This window comes from Anser brachyrhynchus, assembly GCF_964034855.1.
Source record: "Anser brachyrhynchus genome assembly, chromosome: 8".
Classification (NCBI taxonomy): Eukaryota; Metazoa; Chordata; class Aves; order Anseriformes; family Anatidae; genus Anser; species Anser brachyrhynchus.
Window position 1 is genome coordinate 32,271,569 of NC_137702.1, and position 19,218 is coordinate 32,290,786.

General features: G+C 38.5%; 1 protein-coding gene across 5 annotated transcripts in view; it reads left to right on the plus strand.

Moving 5' to 3' along the window:
• Positions 1 to 19,218, plus strand: part of TGFBR3 (transforming growth factor beta receptor 3) — a 124,664-nt gene that overhangs the window by 69,155 nt on the left and 36,291 nt on the right. For all 5 annotated transcript variants that reach the window (XM_080602866.1, XM_080602863.1, XM_080602867.1 and 2 more), the window contains 2 exons: positions 4,167 to 4,304; positions 16,289 to 16,472. In XM_080602866.1, the coding sequence (XP_080458992.1) occupies positions 4,167 to 4,304; positions 16,289 to 16,472 (322 nt within the window). The remainder of the gene's footprint in view (positions 1 to 4,166; positions 4,305 to 16,288; positions 16,473 to 19,218) is intronic.

Here is a 19,218-nt window from a genome sequence, read left to right on the forward strand (position 1 = left end):
GGGATGCAGTTACACTGTCAGACTTCCTTTGATAGGCCTTCGCAGGGGGAACAGTTGCATTCAGGCTAAGCTGGCCAGGTGCTCATCATCAGAGCTAGCCCTGAAGCAAAAATGAATTATGAAAGAATGTGACCAAGATGGTGCTGAGCAGTTGTTGAGCAGCTCTGTGGGATTTCTTAACCAGAAAATGCCTAGCTGGTGCTCAGGACTCCGAGAAGTATAGTGACAGGGAATGTATTTGTCAAGGAGTGTAGTGACAGAGGTTGCTGCAGGAGCGTGTGCATGTGAATTGTATTATTTAGCAAGTCCGGGACTAGGGATATGAATTCCACATAATGTGGTTTGCTGTCTTGCTCATGATCAAAATGAGTGCAGGAATGCAAAATCACATTTATTCTGAAAAGTTTTACAAGAATGCTTAAATTTATTTATGAAAACTTAATTGATTTTGGATTCAAGTCCTGCAGTTTTCTCAAAGATCAGCCTGCATTTTTCATTCAAAAATGTAGGAAAATTCCATTATGTGATATAATTTATGCTACAATTCCAGCCAAAGGCATGCATAGATATACCACTATTTCTGAGCAAGACTCAAACTTTGTATGGAAATAACCATATGTGTATATTATATGCATATTTAATTTCTGAAGCCTAAAGGAATAGCGACTAGGAAATGTAATAGGAGATGCAGTTGCAAAGAGTCTGATTTTCTCACTAAGGTGGTATGATTTCATCTTATGCTCTCATGTGACCAAACTAACAGGCAGAAATCTTCATGAAGTCTAAAACATCTGTGTTGTCTGATGAGACGTTGGCTTTGAATAAACCTGTCTGAGATCAGTTGAAACAGAGATACTTCTCCATTTTCTAATTACCCGAAGGACTTGGCCTAACTATTTCTGAGATGAAGTGTGTTATATTTCTTGTCATCATTTCTGTTTTTAATAAATACCAGAGGTTTGAAATAGCAAGAATTTTTAAAATTTCTAATAGGAGCATCTTCTTTGAATTAACTTGACATTCTGATAAAAGCACAAGCAGGGTGCAAACCCAAAGTAAGTGCACCTACTGGCCAATATCAGGATGCTGTTACTGTTTCTCTATTCTTGGTTATTTAAATACATAAACTTATTATAGCTCACTTTGTAAATATTTACGTTAGCCTTTACTTGCTTTGGGATCAGAAGAAACCAATTTTCCTTTGGTTGTGAAAATGTGGCAATGAATTCATGTTGTAAGAGTGGACATATGTAATATTCACCGCATTTAGCACAGCAGATTTTCTCATTGACAGTTTGGAGAGTTTACAGTTAAATGTACTTCCTGCCATTTGCAGTTGAAAAAAATAGAAAAAAATTTGAACTCATATTTGCTGGATAAGGACTGCAAAAGATAAAACTTGGCTAACTTGGCTTCTTTGGTAAATTTAGATTACAAAATTTTTATTGCTTTGTAAGAAAACTATATTACATAACCCCAGAACAAGGTAATTATATTTAATAGTTTAAACAGCTCATTACTAATTAGCTGTGATTACACCTGAAAAAACACAAGAATTAATGAAAGCTTTTTATGGCAGTGAATTTAATAACAGTTCTAAACACCTTTTCCTTTCTACTTTTAGCTCTTTCCATTTCTAGACAGAACAACAAAGTGGGGGGGCCTTGGGGGGGAAAAATAACAAAACATTTTTTTTTTTCAGCTAAAAGAATTACTTTGGCTTTATAAAACCTGCTTTAAAGCATCAGGCTATAACGAAGATCATGACTGTTTGGCATATGAAGTCTCTGTCATCCTGTTAGCATTCAGAGAGCTAATATCATGCAGTTTCCTAAAGGGATATATTTTATTCCTTTGAGGCAGAAAATGGAAAGAAAGGCAGTCTCCGGAAGACATGGTAATCTGTGGTACTTAATGTTTTCTTTTGGAAATACATAAATACAAACAGGCCTCCTGCTGAGAGAGATCAAGCACTTGGAGATCTGACTGCATTTACCTGGAAAATGGAGGTGCTCAGCCTTTCTCAAGTCAGAGACACACTCATTAGCCAGTGTGTGCTTGCTTCTGAAAAGACAAGATGTTATTTCTTTAGAACGGATGTGCAGGTTCAGCCAGTTGATGGTAAAATTTCATTTAGAGAAAGTGTATGGGGAAACCTTATACGTTTCTGGATTCATTCAAAGAGAAAAGGGTAGATTGGGGGGAATAAAAATTTAAAGAAATGAGAGGTTAGTGTCTGGGAGCAGGTGCCTTTCGCAGCCCGTTCTGGAAGAAAACCTTGGTGCAGCAGAGGCTCAGACACCGCTTACTGGGACTTGTTTTATTTGGAGGGTCCCGTTCCAGCCCCCCACAGCATGGCAGCACCATGGAGGGGCACTCTTGCCTCCTTTCTCCCAGGCATCCCGATAACCCTTCCAGCCTTCACTGGGTCCTCTCTAACTTGGCATCAGGAGTGGCTGCTTGGTATGGAAAAAGCCATAGCCACAGCAGGCAGGAAAAGGAGATGCTGGCAATGGATCTTGGAATTGAGTTATAGTTTGGGTTTGGGTTTGTTTTTACTATAAATACGGAATTGCTCCTAGAGGTGTGTTCAGTGGGGATTGACACCTCGTTCCACTGTGGTTACTTAAGATAATTCATTCAGTGTGTCTTAAGAGTCAGGTAAATTCTGCATGGAATCATAGGCTAACCGATAGGCATGGTGCACATAGCCAACTGCTTGTCATTTCTTCGTAAGTTTTTAAGTAGCAGAAAAAGTTTTTGATTTTTTTCTGCCCTCCAGGTGCTTGTCAGACCTGAGACCTAGATTTGACTTTCACTTTGCACTGGAAGTGAACTTTTCAGTAAAGGAAGTAGAGGGGGAAAAAAAAAACTCCCCCCCCCCCCCCCCCCCTTTTGGAAAGATTTTAAACAATCGTGGATAGCTAATGTTCAGTTTGGTCTCTAGCTTTCATCTAATTAGATGAATCTGCATTTATTTTAATTGTAAATGAACTGACACTACCCCTATATAAGAATAAAACAGTAATCAATACGGAGTGGTTGCTGTGTCTCAGGTTTCCTCTCAGATTCTCTAGCAGGAGGCAAAATTCATTCTGAATTACCTGTATGCTCAATTTTGTGAGCAACCACTGAAACTTGTGGTTGTGTTCATGTTTGCTCCCTCTATTCCTTTTCTACTCTTTTCAAAGAGTTGTGGCTCTCCGTCGGGGAACTTAGCGGCAACCCGCTGTTGTGAGACACAGACTCGCCTTCTTGGTGTCCGTGCTGTATGACCCCTCACTTGTATTCCTAATGCTTTTCTTCTACAAAGCAGGATGAACTATCAAGCCAAGTACTGACTGCTTAAAAGACATTTTAGAAATTTTAAAGATGGTGTGATTTCAATTGCAAGTTGTGGTATTCTAAAAACTGACACTGTTGTTCTCTATCATGTGCTGAGTTTTGCCTGGCATTGGGCCCTTTCTCTAGGGGCGGCATTGGTGACATGCAGAATGGGGCAGGAAGGGTTTCCAGAAGAACAAACTGTGTGTTTAAAGAGTCATCTCTTCAGCTTTTCTCAGTTTTGTGATGCCATGGGACCATATTCTCCATGTACACTTTTCTGTCACTGAAGATGAGCATTTTCTTTCCTGAGTATGTTCAAATTTCTGTTGGAATACCTTCCATAAGCTAGTGTACTTCTAGCTTTTTTTTCTGGATTTATTTCTTCTGTTTTGTTTGTTTAGTTTTATATATTTTGCAGGTTAGATTTATGCCCTAATAGCATTAGCAGATGAGGTTTCTGCTCTAAGCCAGCTTTGTAGGCTACCATCAGAAATCAGAGTTTTCTTTGCAATTCTTTTTATCTCCTTGTTCTCCAGCTCTCAGCTTAGTGGTTTGACCTTTTGCATAAGCTATTTTTCATCAGCATTTGCCAAGGTTTTCTTAAACACTTTAGCAGTGCTTTGCAAGCATAGAGCACGAATGTTAACCGTTTCATTCTTTATCTGTGCTCTGTTGACTGATCTTTTGGGAAGTAGTTTAGTCCATAATCTCGGGTCAGGAGGTCTTAGTGCTGGAAGCCATAATGTATATAAAAATGACCTCTGATTCATTGTTTCAAATTCCACTTTGGTTTTGAAACTTGTAAGGAAGTAATCATGTATTTCTGTATTTCTCTGTAGGTCACATTACACTTGAATCCAATTTCATCCGTGCATATTCACCAGAAGCCTCTGGTGTTTCTTCTCAACTCTCCTTTGCCTCTGCACTGGAAGCTAAAAACAGAAAGACTGGCACCTGGAATCCGAAGAGTTTTCTTTGTAAGTATACACAGTCCTCCGGCCTGCTCTGTTTCATAGCTATTTGTCTCACAAGACACTGAGTTCATGGCATTCATTTGGAAAGTTTTTAAACATACATTTAAAAAAGAAAAGTTAACACAAGGTCAAGTTTCAGTGTAGGGTTCTGGGGTATAGTTAGGTGGCAGGGCAAAGCAGTTGGGGAAAAAGTACCTAATTACCTGTTATGTGAATTCAAGGAAAAGGAACCAAAATTACTTTTTTTTTTTTTTTTAACACCAGCAGTAATTCCAGTTCACAAAGTTGTGAGGTTATAAAAGGTTGCCAGTCCTAATTAGAAGTTTGATAATATAATGCAAAAAGCGTCAAAGCAATGAGAAATATTACAGGTGAATGCCAGTTGTAGGGTCTGTGACCAAACAAGAATTTGCATGTATTGAGCTCAATATGTACAATTACGGTTTATGTCTCTAATGAAGCTTGGTCTATTGAAATGACCGAGCTAAGCCCAGAATGAAATCATTTTTATTTCTCAGAAAGACTGGAGCACTGCTTGTAATGTAGGATCCAAATATTACCTAGTATTTGTAAATCATGTCCATACAGTTTGCCAGGACATTCAAGTTTGCTATTTGTAGCGAAACAGACAAGTTGTTTGGATTACATTTTTAATGCGTGACATCATGTCTAATCATGAGTCGTCTTTATTAAAGTTGCAGCTTTTACTGTATTCAACTCTAATTGCAGAACTAATCTTGATTATTTTTAGCTATATCCTTATAGGGTTTAACTTTGCTCTTCCAGCACAGCTGACTGTGGTAGGCAGTGACTGCTTCTGCAGTACCTGAAGGGAGCTTAATGGGGTCACTGCACATCTGCAGGAGGGGAGGATGGTCAGGACTGCAGCAGTTAGCACACTGGGAAGGGATACTTCTCTTTGTTGACCTGATATGATGGTGACGCCATTAAGTGCACCAAGAGACCTATTGCTCACAGGAATAGATTTCTTTTTCCTGTCATCAGAGTACAAGAGTAGGAATACCTTTGGTACTTCGAACTGCGAAGGACTCCATCCTGTTTCCAGTGCAATTTGTTACTGACTGGTGTAAAGAACATGGGTTGGCTTGTGTTCTGAGGTGTTCACAATCTCAGTTTTTCTCAATCTGTTAGAAACTCTTAACTGTTATCTTCTTGTTGACCTTTCCTGGTATATGCCCTTAATGCAACCAGTACAATTCAGGTCTGCTCAGAAAATGACTGAGGAACAAGATGATGATAAGAGTCCTCACTCCTCTTCTGATCAAAAGAATCAGCACATTTTACCAGTTAATCAAGACTTGGTCATATTTTCAGTTTACTTTTGACATCATCACTCCCATTTCATATCAGCTAATTTGTTTTCAGCTATCTCTTTTCCTCCACTTCAGATTTTCCTTCTTCCTTTGCCTTGCCTTGGCTTTGGAAGTGAAGAGGCTTTCTGTTGAGAGCCATCCATTTCCGCTCAGCAGATCGTGCCAGCGTTCAGACTGTGGTTGTACTGGGCTTGCTCGGCTTGGCTCAGCAGGGCTTCAGTGGGCTGCAGTAAGGCATAGGAACAATAGGAATTTGCCTAAGGCCTCAGCTGCCAAAACTGTATGATTAGCTAAGTGTTTGCTTCAGAAAACTGTTTCAAGCTCTTCTGGCTTGAAACAGGCTTGAAAACAAAAAAGATGTGAAAATGTGAGCTGAGCATCAGCTGTTGTAATTCATGCCAAAAAAGTTGTCTGACCTCAAGGATCACCACAGCAAGCATGGCCACTGATGCTGCAGGAAGGGCTGAGTGGTTTCTCAGGTGAGGCAGAAGGACCTGATAGATGCTGCAGATTTGTTTCCGCCCTGGTGGGGCTGAGCCACCTCCTCCTCCGTACTCTAGCCTCCTCAGCTCCACTGGTGATGGTAAGGGCTGGAAGTTGTGGTGCCTCACACTGTCCTCTCACCACGCAGCGGTGGCACAGGGGTAACACTGCTCACAGTAAGCTGTTCAGATAGGAGATATGGCCTTTCCATTGCAAGGAGTGAACTAATTCTCAGTGCTGACCTGTCCCTAATCATGTTTAAACATCTGAAGAGCTCTCCTTGACAATTTGGGATCTCAAGTGCTATGTAAATAATTTATAGTCTTCCTTCCACCACATTCTGTTTTCTGTTTTCTGTAAGGAGCTTGAAGAACAAGATTCCAGGGGAAAAAACAAACAAACAAACAAACAAAAAAAAAACACAAAAAAAACCACCACCGGGGTACTGATCTACTGTTACTGCCCAAGTTTAGTCCTCGGAGTCCCTCTCACACTGGCATTTTATCTTATGTGTTGTCTAAGACAATATTTTTTGCAGCAAACATAAATGAACTTAAATGTCTTCTCAGGGTCTCATAAGCCTTCCCACATCTTGTTCTCAGTAGTTGTTACGGTTGGGTTAGTAGGCTGAACAACTTGACCTGTGATGGTTGTCCATTGCCTTTTCACAGTTCTGCACTGCTCACAAAGCCAAATGCACTGCTTTCCCAAGCAGTTTCTGAAAAAAAAGAGCACAGAATCATGCATCACAGAAAACTATGGGAAATGCTGAGGAAGTCCTAACCAGAGCACCTGTGGACAAGTGCGACGCTCCAAAGAGAAATAGATCGGCTCTAGTTTTGCAGCACAGCTCCTTGTCTGTGCCAGGCCATGCCAGGTAGTCAGTAGGCCTACCTCTGGCCTGAAGAAACTGCCTGCCCCTTTGCAGAACCAAGGGTTCTGATTTCCAGGTGAGTCGTGGAGCAGATGGACATACTGCTTCAGCTCTAGTAGTGGAAAGATTCCCTACCTCCTTGCCAGAGCCCTGAGCAAATTTCAGAGAATTAAGCTTAAGAGTGTAAATCACAGCTGCAAGGGGTGCAGAGTGCAGAACTGCTGCACTTCATTGGCCCTTGTTCGAAAATACTTGGCTTATAAGAGTACTTCTGCAGCTCTGTCTTGTTCATTCTCATTAAATGTATAGCCAAGCCAGAAAATGGAATATTTTGAATCATAAAGGATTTCAAATTAAAAAAACAACAACACTTTTTTGATGTCCGTGAATTGTATGCTCAAAACAGAAATCTGTGTCACGCATACCATAGGAGTGTCATAACTATTGTGTCTGTCTCTATGGAAGCCTTAGGCAGGATAACCATTGACTTTCCAGCCCCTTTTTCAGGCTTCTCATACAAGACAATCATTCACAGTTTTATTACTATACTGTATGTAAAGTATGAATTGTGCAGTTTTGTTGATTGATCCCTAGTTAGGTAAGTGAAGAAGTTTAATTGTTAACTTCTGGAACTTATGGATGATAAGGAAAATACTCCGAGAGTGATGCTTATGGTACTTTGGAGGAAGCTCTCTGGGACAGCACAGAGGTGCTAAAGGGAGTTGTTCTTTACTTGTCCATTGCCTTACTGTGTTGTCATTGTGCTTCTTTCCCACCTATAAAGCAGAGAAAGCATTAGTAAATGGTCTTAAGAAAAAATGTTGGCATCTTGTTAAAAACCGACATAGAAGATCTAAATAACGATTATTTTGCTGCAAAGTAAATAAGTTACTGTGTTAGTAACATAAATGCAGTTCTTGAATGCACTCTGAACTGCCTTGGTTATATTCAGCTGAGTTACTGACATACTAATTTGCAATATTGAGAGTCAAAAGGCACTACTTCATGTAGAGAAGGGAGTGGCAGTAAACAAGTAAAATTTACATATATTTTATAACCTTAAGTCAAAAGTGATACAGTAAGGTTTACAGAACTTGTAATGCTGTATTTGCCTGGTGTACATAATGCCGTTTCAGTGTTGTGCAAGATAAGGAGGTCAGGCGTCTTCTAACAGCACTGTTTTAGTGCACAAGTGTTTTTGTAAAGCACAGGTATCTTGAGCTTTGACCACTGTTGTAGCTGAGTTCTCTGAGGTTAACCGGGAAAGAACAGCAGGATGGAGAGTAATTATTGAAGTTGTGGGAGTGTCAAAAAAGGCAAATTTCTATGTGAGTTACAGAAAGTAAATGTATGGTGACTACACAGTATGGTGTTAATGCTGCATCTAGCATACACAGGATTATTTTCAAAGAGTCTACATGAATTATATATAATCTTGATGGGTTAAGTAGGTGGTGCTGGGAAAATTATTGTGATTTTAGTACAGAAAGTCCTGAGTTTATTCTGACCATGTTAAAATATAAACATACCTAAGCATCATGGTATTTCAATCTGAAAACACCTAAAACTGGGTTCAGGCACTGGCTTAGTGCTTGAACTCTGCCCAACATAAGTAATTGAAAATCTTCACTTCAATTAATGTTGTATTTAGTCATATTACTGATTGGATTATTGTTTACATGTCACAAAAACTCAACAGTTTGGGGATTGGGCATTTTCTGTTGAAGAGAAAATCTTCAACAGAAGATTTTCAGGGCTGGACCACCAGCCCCCTCAAGGAAGAGCAGCGCATAGATGGGAATGTCTACTCAGTTCAGCAAGGGGAATATTTAGCACCTGTGCTAAATAATTCTTTTTCTCGGCAGGAAGTAAATGCCAAAACTATATCAGAAAGGGTCAGTGGGATGGAGTGGGAAGTACATCCTCACTGGGGATTAGCTTGGTTAGATTATAACAGCTCTCAATTTTACATAAGCTAGGCAACACCTGCAGAAAGTACTTTTACCTGTGATCCTCTTACAGGTCAATCTTGGAGAAAAACCTTAGTAGACCTCTGCCATCGCCACACTCTTAAATTTCTGTATAACAAAATAATTTCCTTTCTTCCCCTCAAGTCCTTACTTCTTTCCTTCCCTAAAAGCAGTTCATTGAGAACATGTCTTGGCAGAAAACCAAAAGGTTTATGAAGCTGCCCAGAAAGAGGGTTTTACAGATGCTGCTCACTAGTGTTTTCTTTCTTTAGATTTGGTAACTTTCTCGATTGCTTTTATAGCCTAGGAATATCTTTGCTGAGCAAGTGAAAATAGTGAGAATAAAATCAGTGGAAAAAATGGACCCAATCCTTTTTGATTTCCCGATAGAAATCACTTTTACAATAGATTATATATATATAAATATATATATATATACACATATGTGATTGTTTATAATGTTTGCTTACAAATGTGATGCTTCAGCTCTTTCTCTGTGTTGGTTATTCAGGCAATTGAATGAGTAAGTTACAGGTGCAAAAACACTTAACAAGCAAATAACCTTACTCAGAAGATCCCCTTCAAAAGGTCTGAATATGTGTTAAGTTTGTAAAATGGGGGGGAAACAACAGTAGTGATAATAAATACAAAACCAGATCGTGGGCTCTTGTCTTGAGATTTGAAAAGAAAGAAGAAAAGCTGTAAGGAAAAATAAGTGATAGAATTAAGACCTTAATTATTAGCAATTTGTGTATTTCTAAGAAGAAAAAAGCTATGTTCTTATTATTTCATCCAATAGCTGGTTTATTCCTTTTACTTCATGAAAATATGGTTCACATATTTTGGGTCTTTGCCACCAAACCACAGGCTGCTCTATGGTTTGCACTAGATTTTGGATGACTGACAAAACTCACTGAAAAACAAGTGCTATTTGTTTTCCTGTGCCTAGTATTTAACGGGAAATCAGGAGGCTAAATTTCCAATCACTTGTTAAACAGACCCAGATGTGAACAGAGTGCTCTGCTAGGAGAAGAGTGAGGGAGGATAGGAAATGCATGACTAGTGATAAATTTGGTATAAATAGTGACCTTTCACTATTCAAAGTAAAGTGCTGTAGATTTTCAGTGTTGTGTAACAGTGTGAAGAGGAATTTAAAAGGACATTTATATTTCTGTAGAATCTTGGGTTTGTTTTTTTGCTTAAATCTTCATCATTCTTCTACTCGGAAGCTGGAAATAATTCCATAGTTGCCCTTTTCCATTTGGCAGAGCTCATATTCCCCCTTCTCTTCCTCACACCGTTTCCTTGCCTTTTGAAAGAATGGGAAAATAACATTATTTGTCTAATTAAAAACAGTGTTTAGTTAACAGTAAGTGTTATTGTGCTTTTCATAATAGTAACTTTCCCTAGAGACTTTGTCATGTGGCCTGATTCACCCCCTTACAGAATGCTGCTTTTCTAGTCTGTATAACTGGTTAACTCCCAGATACATCAGGGGGACCTCAGGCTACATGTGGTGGTTCTTCTGTTCTTCGCAATTGATTGGAAGGATTTTGTCAGCAGGGATCGCAGGAAATGACAGGGTGGTAAATACATGTTCAAAAGTGATGCTTTGGCTGCATTCAGTAAAAACAAATTTAAGAGCACAATAACCCTAGTAAGGCATCTTTTTAATACTTAGATTTTTATTATTTTTTTTTATTCAAAGCTTGCTTCATGAAGGTGTTACAGAATAGAAATGGAATTTTTTGCTTCTGAAGTGATACGTAGTTAAAGGCAAAAAAGTATAGGTGGTAGTGTGATGTCCCAGAACCGGGAACTTTTACGATACAGAAGTGTCTTCTGCTTTCAGTGCAAAGCACTTTTATTTGGGCAGAAGTATTTCAAAATTTCCAATTTGCTGGTAAATTTCAGAAGCAAGACGGGTCTGTGTGCCTTAGTTTCTCCTTTCACAGGATGCTTAAGCCCTGCACTTTTTTTTGGACCTTGGTTTGCTGAGTATATCACATAGCTCATGTTAGATCCTCTCCTGTCCCAGGTGATTTAAGCCATCTTTCAAAAGTTAGGCTTCATCACTTTATGTTAAACCAAGTTGCAAGAGTAAGGAAAGAAATAATATTCTGGCATTTAGAGACCGGAGTGTGTTCCCAGACCTAGGCTGAAGTGTCTGGAGCAGGTATCTGTGCTGGTCTTGTCTCTTCTGTACTGTCATGGCACCATCCTGTCTTCACTTGCTTCAGTAAATGGGGGATTTAGCTAGTGGAAGTTTACAGAAGCAAGCAGGAGAGTTTGGCAGACTGCTGGTGTTAGTGATGTGGAGGAGATAAATCACAACAGGTCATGTTACTGAGTCATTGATTCCAGTGGAAACTATAGCTGCAGTTGCATAGATATGCTTTAATTCTCCCCTTCTCTCCTTCCACTAAATTGAGTCTAACTTGAAACAGAATTCTTGAAAAAGCTTCTGCTGCCTTATTTTGTTCAGACCAACTCAATGAATTGCATCTATTAAGATGATGTTAGATTAATGTCAGGTGAGTGAACAATTACCTGTGTACGATTAATAAACTCCTGCTGAGCCCTAAATTTTGCAGATAGATTTCCCTTTCATGTGATTTTTTTTTCCTTTTTTATCATTCTAGTAACTGTTCCCATGGGTGTTTTGAAAGTTGTACTTGCTTTGACATGGTTTCAACTTCGATGGAAAATCCCAGGATTTTCTTTCTAGATGCATTTAAATGTGCATGAGCGATCCCACAAGGTTCTGTGTTCATCCCGAGAAAGAGTTGAGCAGCCTTAATTCCTATCAAGATCTGTGGTAGTTGGTGAAGTCAGCATCTCCTAGTAAGCAGAATTAAAATATGTAGATAAGATACTGCTGATTCTTTAACATGTATGTTTTAAAAAATTTGAAAAATCAAAGCGGAATTTTGTGATGACTGTAAGTGGTCTTGAGAACACTGAACTGAAAATGAAAAATGAACACTAAACTGAAAATGAAAAAATATACTACTGCCTGAAAGCATCTTATTTTTGTGGCTGGTAGGGAATATGAAAGCTGATAGATGATTCACAAATGTGCAGCATGTTTGTCGCATTTTATTTCAAGAGCAGCATGTCTCTTAGCTTGTTACCAAAGAGAATTGTTCTCTTGGTGATTATGCTGCATGCGACTTTTTGAACAATAAAGGAAGTATTTTTGAGTTTCAGAGTACCTGGTATTTCTCCGTTCATGGCTTCACTTTTTTTCTATAAGGGGACCAAAGCCCATCAAAATACGTTATCAAAAAACACTGGCTGAGTCTCAACTCTATGTGGGCTGCTCTGAAAGTTGGTTCAAGTTATTTAATTTTATTCTGAGCAGATTTACTTCTTTCCTACTTGTTCTGTCACAGGTCTGACACTATATAAAAATATGAAGGGTGCTGCTTTCCTTCTGATTTGTTTCTCTCATTCTCTACATTATGATGGCTTTGTCACTTGGGCTGGAGGGGCTGTTTCTGTGAGGGGAGGGATTGATTCATGCTGCAGACTAAACTTTGTATTCTGAGTCATCTCCCAAAGGTGCCTACCTGTCTCTTAAGGCTAAATTACGAGCTTGCTTCCTACTTGGGTGTTCTGAATTACAGCTACATTAAATGCTTAAAATGTCATAAAGCAAACAAAATAAATATCCCCCATGGATCAGGTTCAAAGAAAAAAAAAAAAGAAAGCAATAAAGGTTTAAAAAGGGAGAAGGAAATAGGTGAAATAAGAAACAGAAGATGCTATTTTGAGTGTGTGCAGTGCTCATGCTCACCAGTGTATATATTTGAGGCGACTTAAGGTTGCTTCTGAGACATGATCCTTCTAAGGAACAGAAACTTGCACAATTTAGCACTTATGCCAGGTAGCTGATGTCCTGAAGTACCATGGAAGAATTGCAAGAGCAATTTTTGTGAGACCAGAAAGTTTTCCTAAGAGATGTATAAAGGTTTTTTGTTTGTTTTTCCTCAGGATGGGAATATAAGTTTCCTTGTTTCTGTACCGTGCAAAGAAAATTGCAACCCCTGTTTCCTCCAGTGGTCAGCAGTGGGTAGTAGTGTATGTAATCAAAATATGTTCCTAAACAATGTTTTGTTCCTTGGTGGAACTCTCAGATTTTGGTTACAGATTTGCACGATACTGCACTTGATCCGTGGTCCCTCTGACTGCAGGGCCTTTTGAACTGCATTCCTCACTGTGGTTGCTATCTGTGGTTGGTATCTTTTGGGCCTGCAAACTGATTTTCCCTGTCAGGCCTGGAAGTTCCTCATTTAGCCTCAGAAATGTGGCAAGGCATGTAGATGACCTCAGCAGCAGGGGATGTTTCTGGTGCTGTCATCTTTAATGTCCTCACAACAACAGGAAGAAATAGAGCTGGGGCACATTTTCCACTCTGCAACCTCTGAAAGTAACCACTGAAGAAGATGAAGTAAGGAGACAGAGTGCCTGTGGCAGCAGTTTCTTAATTACCCGGTAGGCTGTGTAGTGAGTGTTCATATAAAATTTGTTGACATATTCCTAAATATATAAAACATTCTTTGGTTTGAATCCTCAGACTGACATGTCCTAAGTACTTCAAAGAGAGCAGCTTTTGGTTTGTTCTGAAGAGTAAGTAGTTAATGTTCAAGGCAGGTGTTGAAACAGTGACGGTTGCCTTTTTTGGAAGAGTCTGTTGAATTCTTTCCAGAAAAAATAACGTCCTTGGCTCACTTAACCTTGCCTTAGGTCCATGTAGTAAAAATCCTAACATTGGCAGGAACAGCAGAACTCGGCACTCCTTTTAAAAACATGGTAGTGGAACCACCATTTCTAATAGACTTCAGTATGTGATTAAAAAATGAATGATGATAAGGTTTGTGTTTACTTAAAGATTTTACTGTATGATCATCAGTTGAGGATATTTGTGCCAGACTTTTTGATGATTCTGCTTTCTGTCTGTCAGTTCCTCCCTATTAAGACTCAAAAACTTTGGGGTACATTGATAGAACCTGTCCTACAGGAAGACATTTGTCATGCAACAGAAGGATGCAAAATGATTTCAAGTTTGAATTAATAATAAATTGAAAACCAAGTGTTTTCTGAGGAATAAGCCTGTTGTTAACAGGCATTTAAGTACTAAATAGAAATTGCAGTGAAAATGTGTTATTGCAAGCAAATAATCAATAATTTTTAATCAATATTTAGAAGTATTAATATTTCCTCTCAGTTTTTCTCAAGTGTCTTAAAAGGTTATGCTGATAATTCTTTTCACTGATACTGATCATGAAAAATACTAGAGACATTATGAAATAGTATAAATGATAAGCAATTGCTGTAGTTCTTAGATGCATTGTACTATTTTGAGGTAGTTAAGGAGTTTTGGTTCCTGAGAGTGGATTGCCAGCATTTATTCAGTATCCTTGCAAAATAATAACTGATTAAGCCCCTTAAATCCTCCAATCTTTATGCACGATATTTTTTTTTTTCTTGATAGGCTAGGGGTCTACAAAGGTGTCCATTTGTCTTGGATACAAAAGATGCCATAGCTAAGAGGTGCTGTGTAAGCACTGTCTGCATGACCTGTCTTGTGCTGTTAGAATATTCTTCATCCTACAAGGCTGTGCACAATATAAAATCTGATGTTAGGAGCATTGTAGAGATGCCCCACAAAATCAATCCATGGTGTATCTGCTTCTACGTAGTGGAATTACAAAGTGAACGCTATTTGCTAAATACTACTTTTTAAAGATAAATGTGTTTCTATATTTTCCTGATGTTGTAGGAAGGTTTCCTAGAAAATTCTGGATTTTCTTTTATAGCAGAGTTTTGTTTCTTATTTGGGAAGTATAGTAATGTGGTATATTCTGTGTTACACTGAATAAAGACCTTTTTTTTTTTAATTTAAAAGAAATATTTTCTGGTAGTCGTATGAAAAACAACAATTAAGGAAGATCATTCAGAATTGGAAAAGATGTTAATTTAAACTTTGAAAACTATTCTGGCAAAAGCATAAAGGACTCCTGAGCTGTTTTTTTATGACAGGCTTGATCAAATTGAACTCTGAATTACATGGGTCTTCTCTTAGAGAAGAGAGTATGTGATATGTGCATAATAAATGCTAACATAATAGCTGGAGGCATGGAGAAGAACTTCTGAAATTCCACGTGCCAAAGGGCGTAATTTATATGTCTACTTTGACAAATATTTGTATGTACTAAACAAACTGATAGAGGACATAAGGAAATGGTGCTGTGAAGTAAACAGTAGCTCCAGGGAAGATAATGGTTGATTGATGTTAGTTAATTTTATCTAATTGGAACCTGACTCCAGATAATCTGTTTAAATAAATGTTGTTGATATATTGTGGTTTTTACAAGGTTTTTACTTATTACCATTATGCTGCTATAGCTTGTAAATAGTTCTCAGAATGGGTTGGAAATTGTTATGATGTATTTTTCACTCTTCCAATCATTACCATTTGTAGTTTTGGATTTTCAGTTAAAGGAAAAAATACGTTTTTCCACCAAAGAAGTCTGGTTTAGTAGAAAGGTAGTCTGGGATCCTGGAACACCTGATATTGCAGCAGTATGTATTAGAGTGAGTATATTCTCTTGCTCCAGGTTTCTTTCTCACTTGTACTCTGGTGCAAGACCTAATATATTAAAAGCAATATTTTAGTACTTCTGGTCAAGACCTAAGTTAATATGATCTATTTATAATGATTTTTCTAAAGATGCAAGTCATTTGCTTTGTGCTAGCTCAAAACGTATTTTTCTCTTACTGTAAGTAAAACAACAGTAAATATTTCCTTTTCATGGCCTTTCTCTTTTCTTTCTCTCTCTCTCCATTGGTCTTTTTGCTGAGCTTGAACTCATTCTTTCTGATTTGGGAGTGACTTACTTCAGTAGTTCCTAGGTTTATTGAGCTTCATATCTCTCCCTTCAGTTACTTGGACCATGTTGGTCTTACTCCCTCATGTTTTCCCTGTTGTCTTCCAGCCCTTCCTCTTGCAGCATTGTTGCACCACTTTTGTCAGCAGCACAACATCTGAGCAGTTCAGAGCCCCCGTTTATTCAGCTGCCTTGTGCAACCCAGCCAGGCTGATAGGTTGGGAACACTGCTGTTTAAAACAGCCACTTTAAAAAAAAAATCCAAAAAAGAATCATTATGCAGATCTTAAAACATATGAAGTTTAGGCAGTGTTGGAAGCAAGCTGTAATTGCGGTAAATACATGTGGGTGTGCCAGATTACATTGCTTTAACAGGCTACCTGTCTGTACAGATAAATATACCATATTAAAAATATGTTTTTATTCCCATCAGGTGTCTTTAGGTTCTGTTGTTCAGTTTGAGAAGGGAAATTTCTCTTTGTCAGCAGAAACAGAAGAAAAGCTTTTTCCTGGGAAAAATGAATATCTGCTACAGTGGGCCCAGAAGGAATATGGAGCAGTTACATCTTTCACCGAACTCAAAATATCAAGAAACATCTATATTAAAGTAGGAGAAGGTAAAATCAAAACAAAAACAACAACAAAACAGCACAAACGAACAACAGCATCAATTGATACTTTTAAATGTTCAGAATGTCTCATTGTAGTAGTATTTAGCTTTTTTTTAATATTCTGATCATTAAGCATACCTCTCACTTCCCAAAAGATATGTTATGAAAGGGAAAGGCAGAGAAATATCAGCAAGTCTAAAGACCAGACCTTGGATTTAGATAGCTTTTAATGGATTCTGGTGTCATAATTGTATGTTCATAAATACAGATGCAAAATCATTAGCTAGAATCTTACAGGAATCTAATCTTCACCTTTTAAAAGGAATAAACTACTCATGGTGATTGTTTGTATGCCTTCACATAAAGAACTGAAGTGGAGAACCTGAGGTAGGGGGCTATTTCTAGAAAGACCTGAGCTAAATTTTTTTCAGTATACCCTTGTATAAGGATCCAGAGTATTTTGAGCAAAGAATTACTGTCTTCCTCATGAAGGTAAGTTGCCCCATTCTGATGTCCCTGTGTATTTTCACCCCAAGGAGCAAGGTTTCCTGTCCCTGTAAGCTGCATGCCAAATTCATCAGATGGCTAAGGGGAGTTGGGAGAGGACTCCAACTCCTCAGGGATTCACAGGCCCATATTAGGGTAGGGGTTTGGCTGTAGCTGTGTAGCTGAGCAATATAAAGTATGGGTCTGTGCATTACCTTCTGGCTCATGCTTACCCTCATCTGGCTGCTGGTCACATAATATATTGTCTGCAGGGTACTTGCACCTGAGCTGTTCTTAAGCCATGGATAACTAACACATGGCTCTTCTCTTCGCTATGGTCTTGGAGCAAGAGTGTCAGTTCAGGAGAGTTTTATACATTTCTCTATTCAAGTTTGTTTTCTGGGAAATACATAGTTAGCAAAAGGAATATATCAGGGAGAGCAGACTTTCCTTATAGCACAGGATGATGAGGGTTGAACTTTGCTTTATTGCAGGTATGGCATGTTTTAAGATTTTAGTGATTGTTACTTAATGGTCTGTTTCAGTGATCTTTCTGGACCTCTGAAGATGTTATCTTCAGGAGTAAAGACTGGTAGAAGTGAAGTAGAACTGTTCTGAACTGTTTTGCAACTAGGGGACCAGCTATTTTGAAATAGTAGAAATGAGTAGAACATTTTGGCAACACCCAACAAATACTGGGGAGCTCAGCATTTACTAGCGCCAGTGGCCTAGTCTAATTTAGTAGCCCTTCAGCAATTTTTATAGAGAGACTCCTGCATAGCTGAACTAATTGGCTACCAAAACAAACAAACAAAACCACCAACAAGAAAGCAAGCAAGCAACCAACCAAAAAACCTTCTGTGGAGAAAACTTTATTTGTAACTACCTGCATGTAATCATTTGATTTTCTGAAGCATGAGGCTTGTCCCCCAAAATTGGAACATGGCTGTGTTGGTTTTGTCCAAAAACCTACCAAATTTGTACAGGATTCCCCTGTGTGGTTTTTGTTCTACTTGGCACCAATCTTGTATTTTAATGCCAGAAGATCATTCAGAAATACATTTATTAGCTTATTAAAGTGCTCTTGGAACATTTATATGGGAGTAGTGGTCTCTGTGTTACAGGGATGAACATTTAATTAGATATGTCAAAAAACAGATTAAATAGTTTGTTGATTTGCACATCTCCAGTCAAAGTAGCTGAATATCTGTGAGTTTTGCATTATCTTTAGAATGTATTAACACACAATTTAATTACGAGTAAGTACACAAAATGGAACTTGGCAAGCAACCAAAATAGACAGTTTCTGAGAAGACTTCTACAAACTAGCTCAACTGTAGCCATATTTGATTTTGATTTAAATTCTTGGCAGAAGAATTAATATGAGTGTGTGCATGTGGGGGAATTACGCATGTGTTCAGGGGTGGGGAGAGGGTCAATTCTTGAACTGCAGCAGTCGTGCAAGAAGTTCTGTGAAAAACACAGGGGACGTGGACCTGTTCTTCTCTGCAGAATAAACAACAGAATTACACAAACAACAGTGTATGCTGATGGACACTTCAAGCCTTTCCTACAAAAATCACACCACTCAAGTGCTTCAGTCAGGTACCCTCAGCTGCTAGTCTGTGAATCACAGCTAGTGGTACTTGTAATTTATAGGAGGTTGCATGAAATCATTCCCTGCTGATACATATGACTGATACAGATTTTAATGGCAGTATTCATTTAATTATCTACATTTTGTATTTACTCAAGTTAGAAAAATCTGAAACTGGAAGATCTAACATTTTATATGCTGAGGCTTTAGCTGAATAAAGCAAAAAGAAAATGCAAGACAGAGGACAAAGAAAAATCTGAAGAAGGATGATATTTCATAGAATAAAACTGCTTCTGATGCTCTGAGTCCCTGAAATCAGTTTTGAAGCTACAACTGAAAGGGAGCTGAGTATGTGGTGGAAGCCTATCAAAACTGAATGAGAGCCAGATGCATCTGAATCTTGTTGATAGTGTCCATCAAGAGCACGAGCGTGGCTGGTCAAACACTGCGCAGAGATGGTGAGCACAATGAAAACCAACAGGCTGGAAAGAGGGGTTTGAGCCAGTAGGCATATGAAGTGAGGGTCTCATTCTTGCTTTGATCTGTGTAGTAAAGGAGGTGGCTAAGTGATAGCCACGGTAATTGCTATTAGATTCTACAAAGCTGGACTGCTCATAGTGAAAGTCATATAAGTACACATTTTTCAGTAGAAAAGTCAGTTCATTCCTC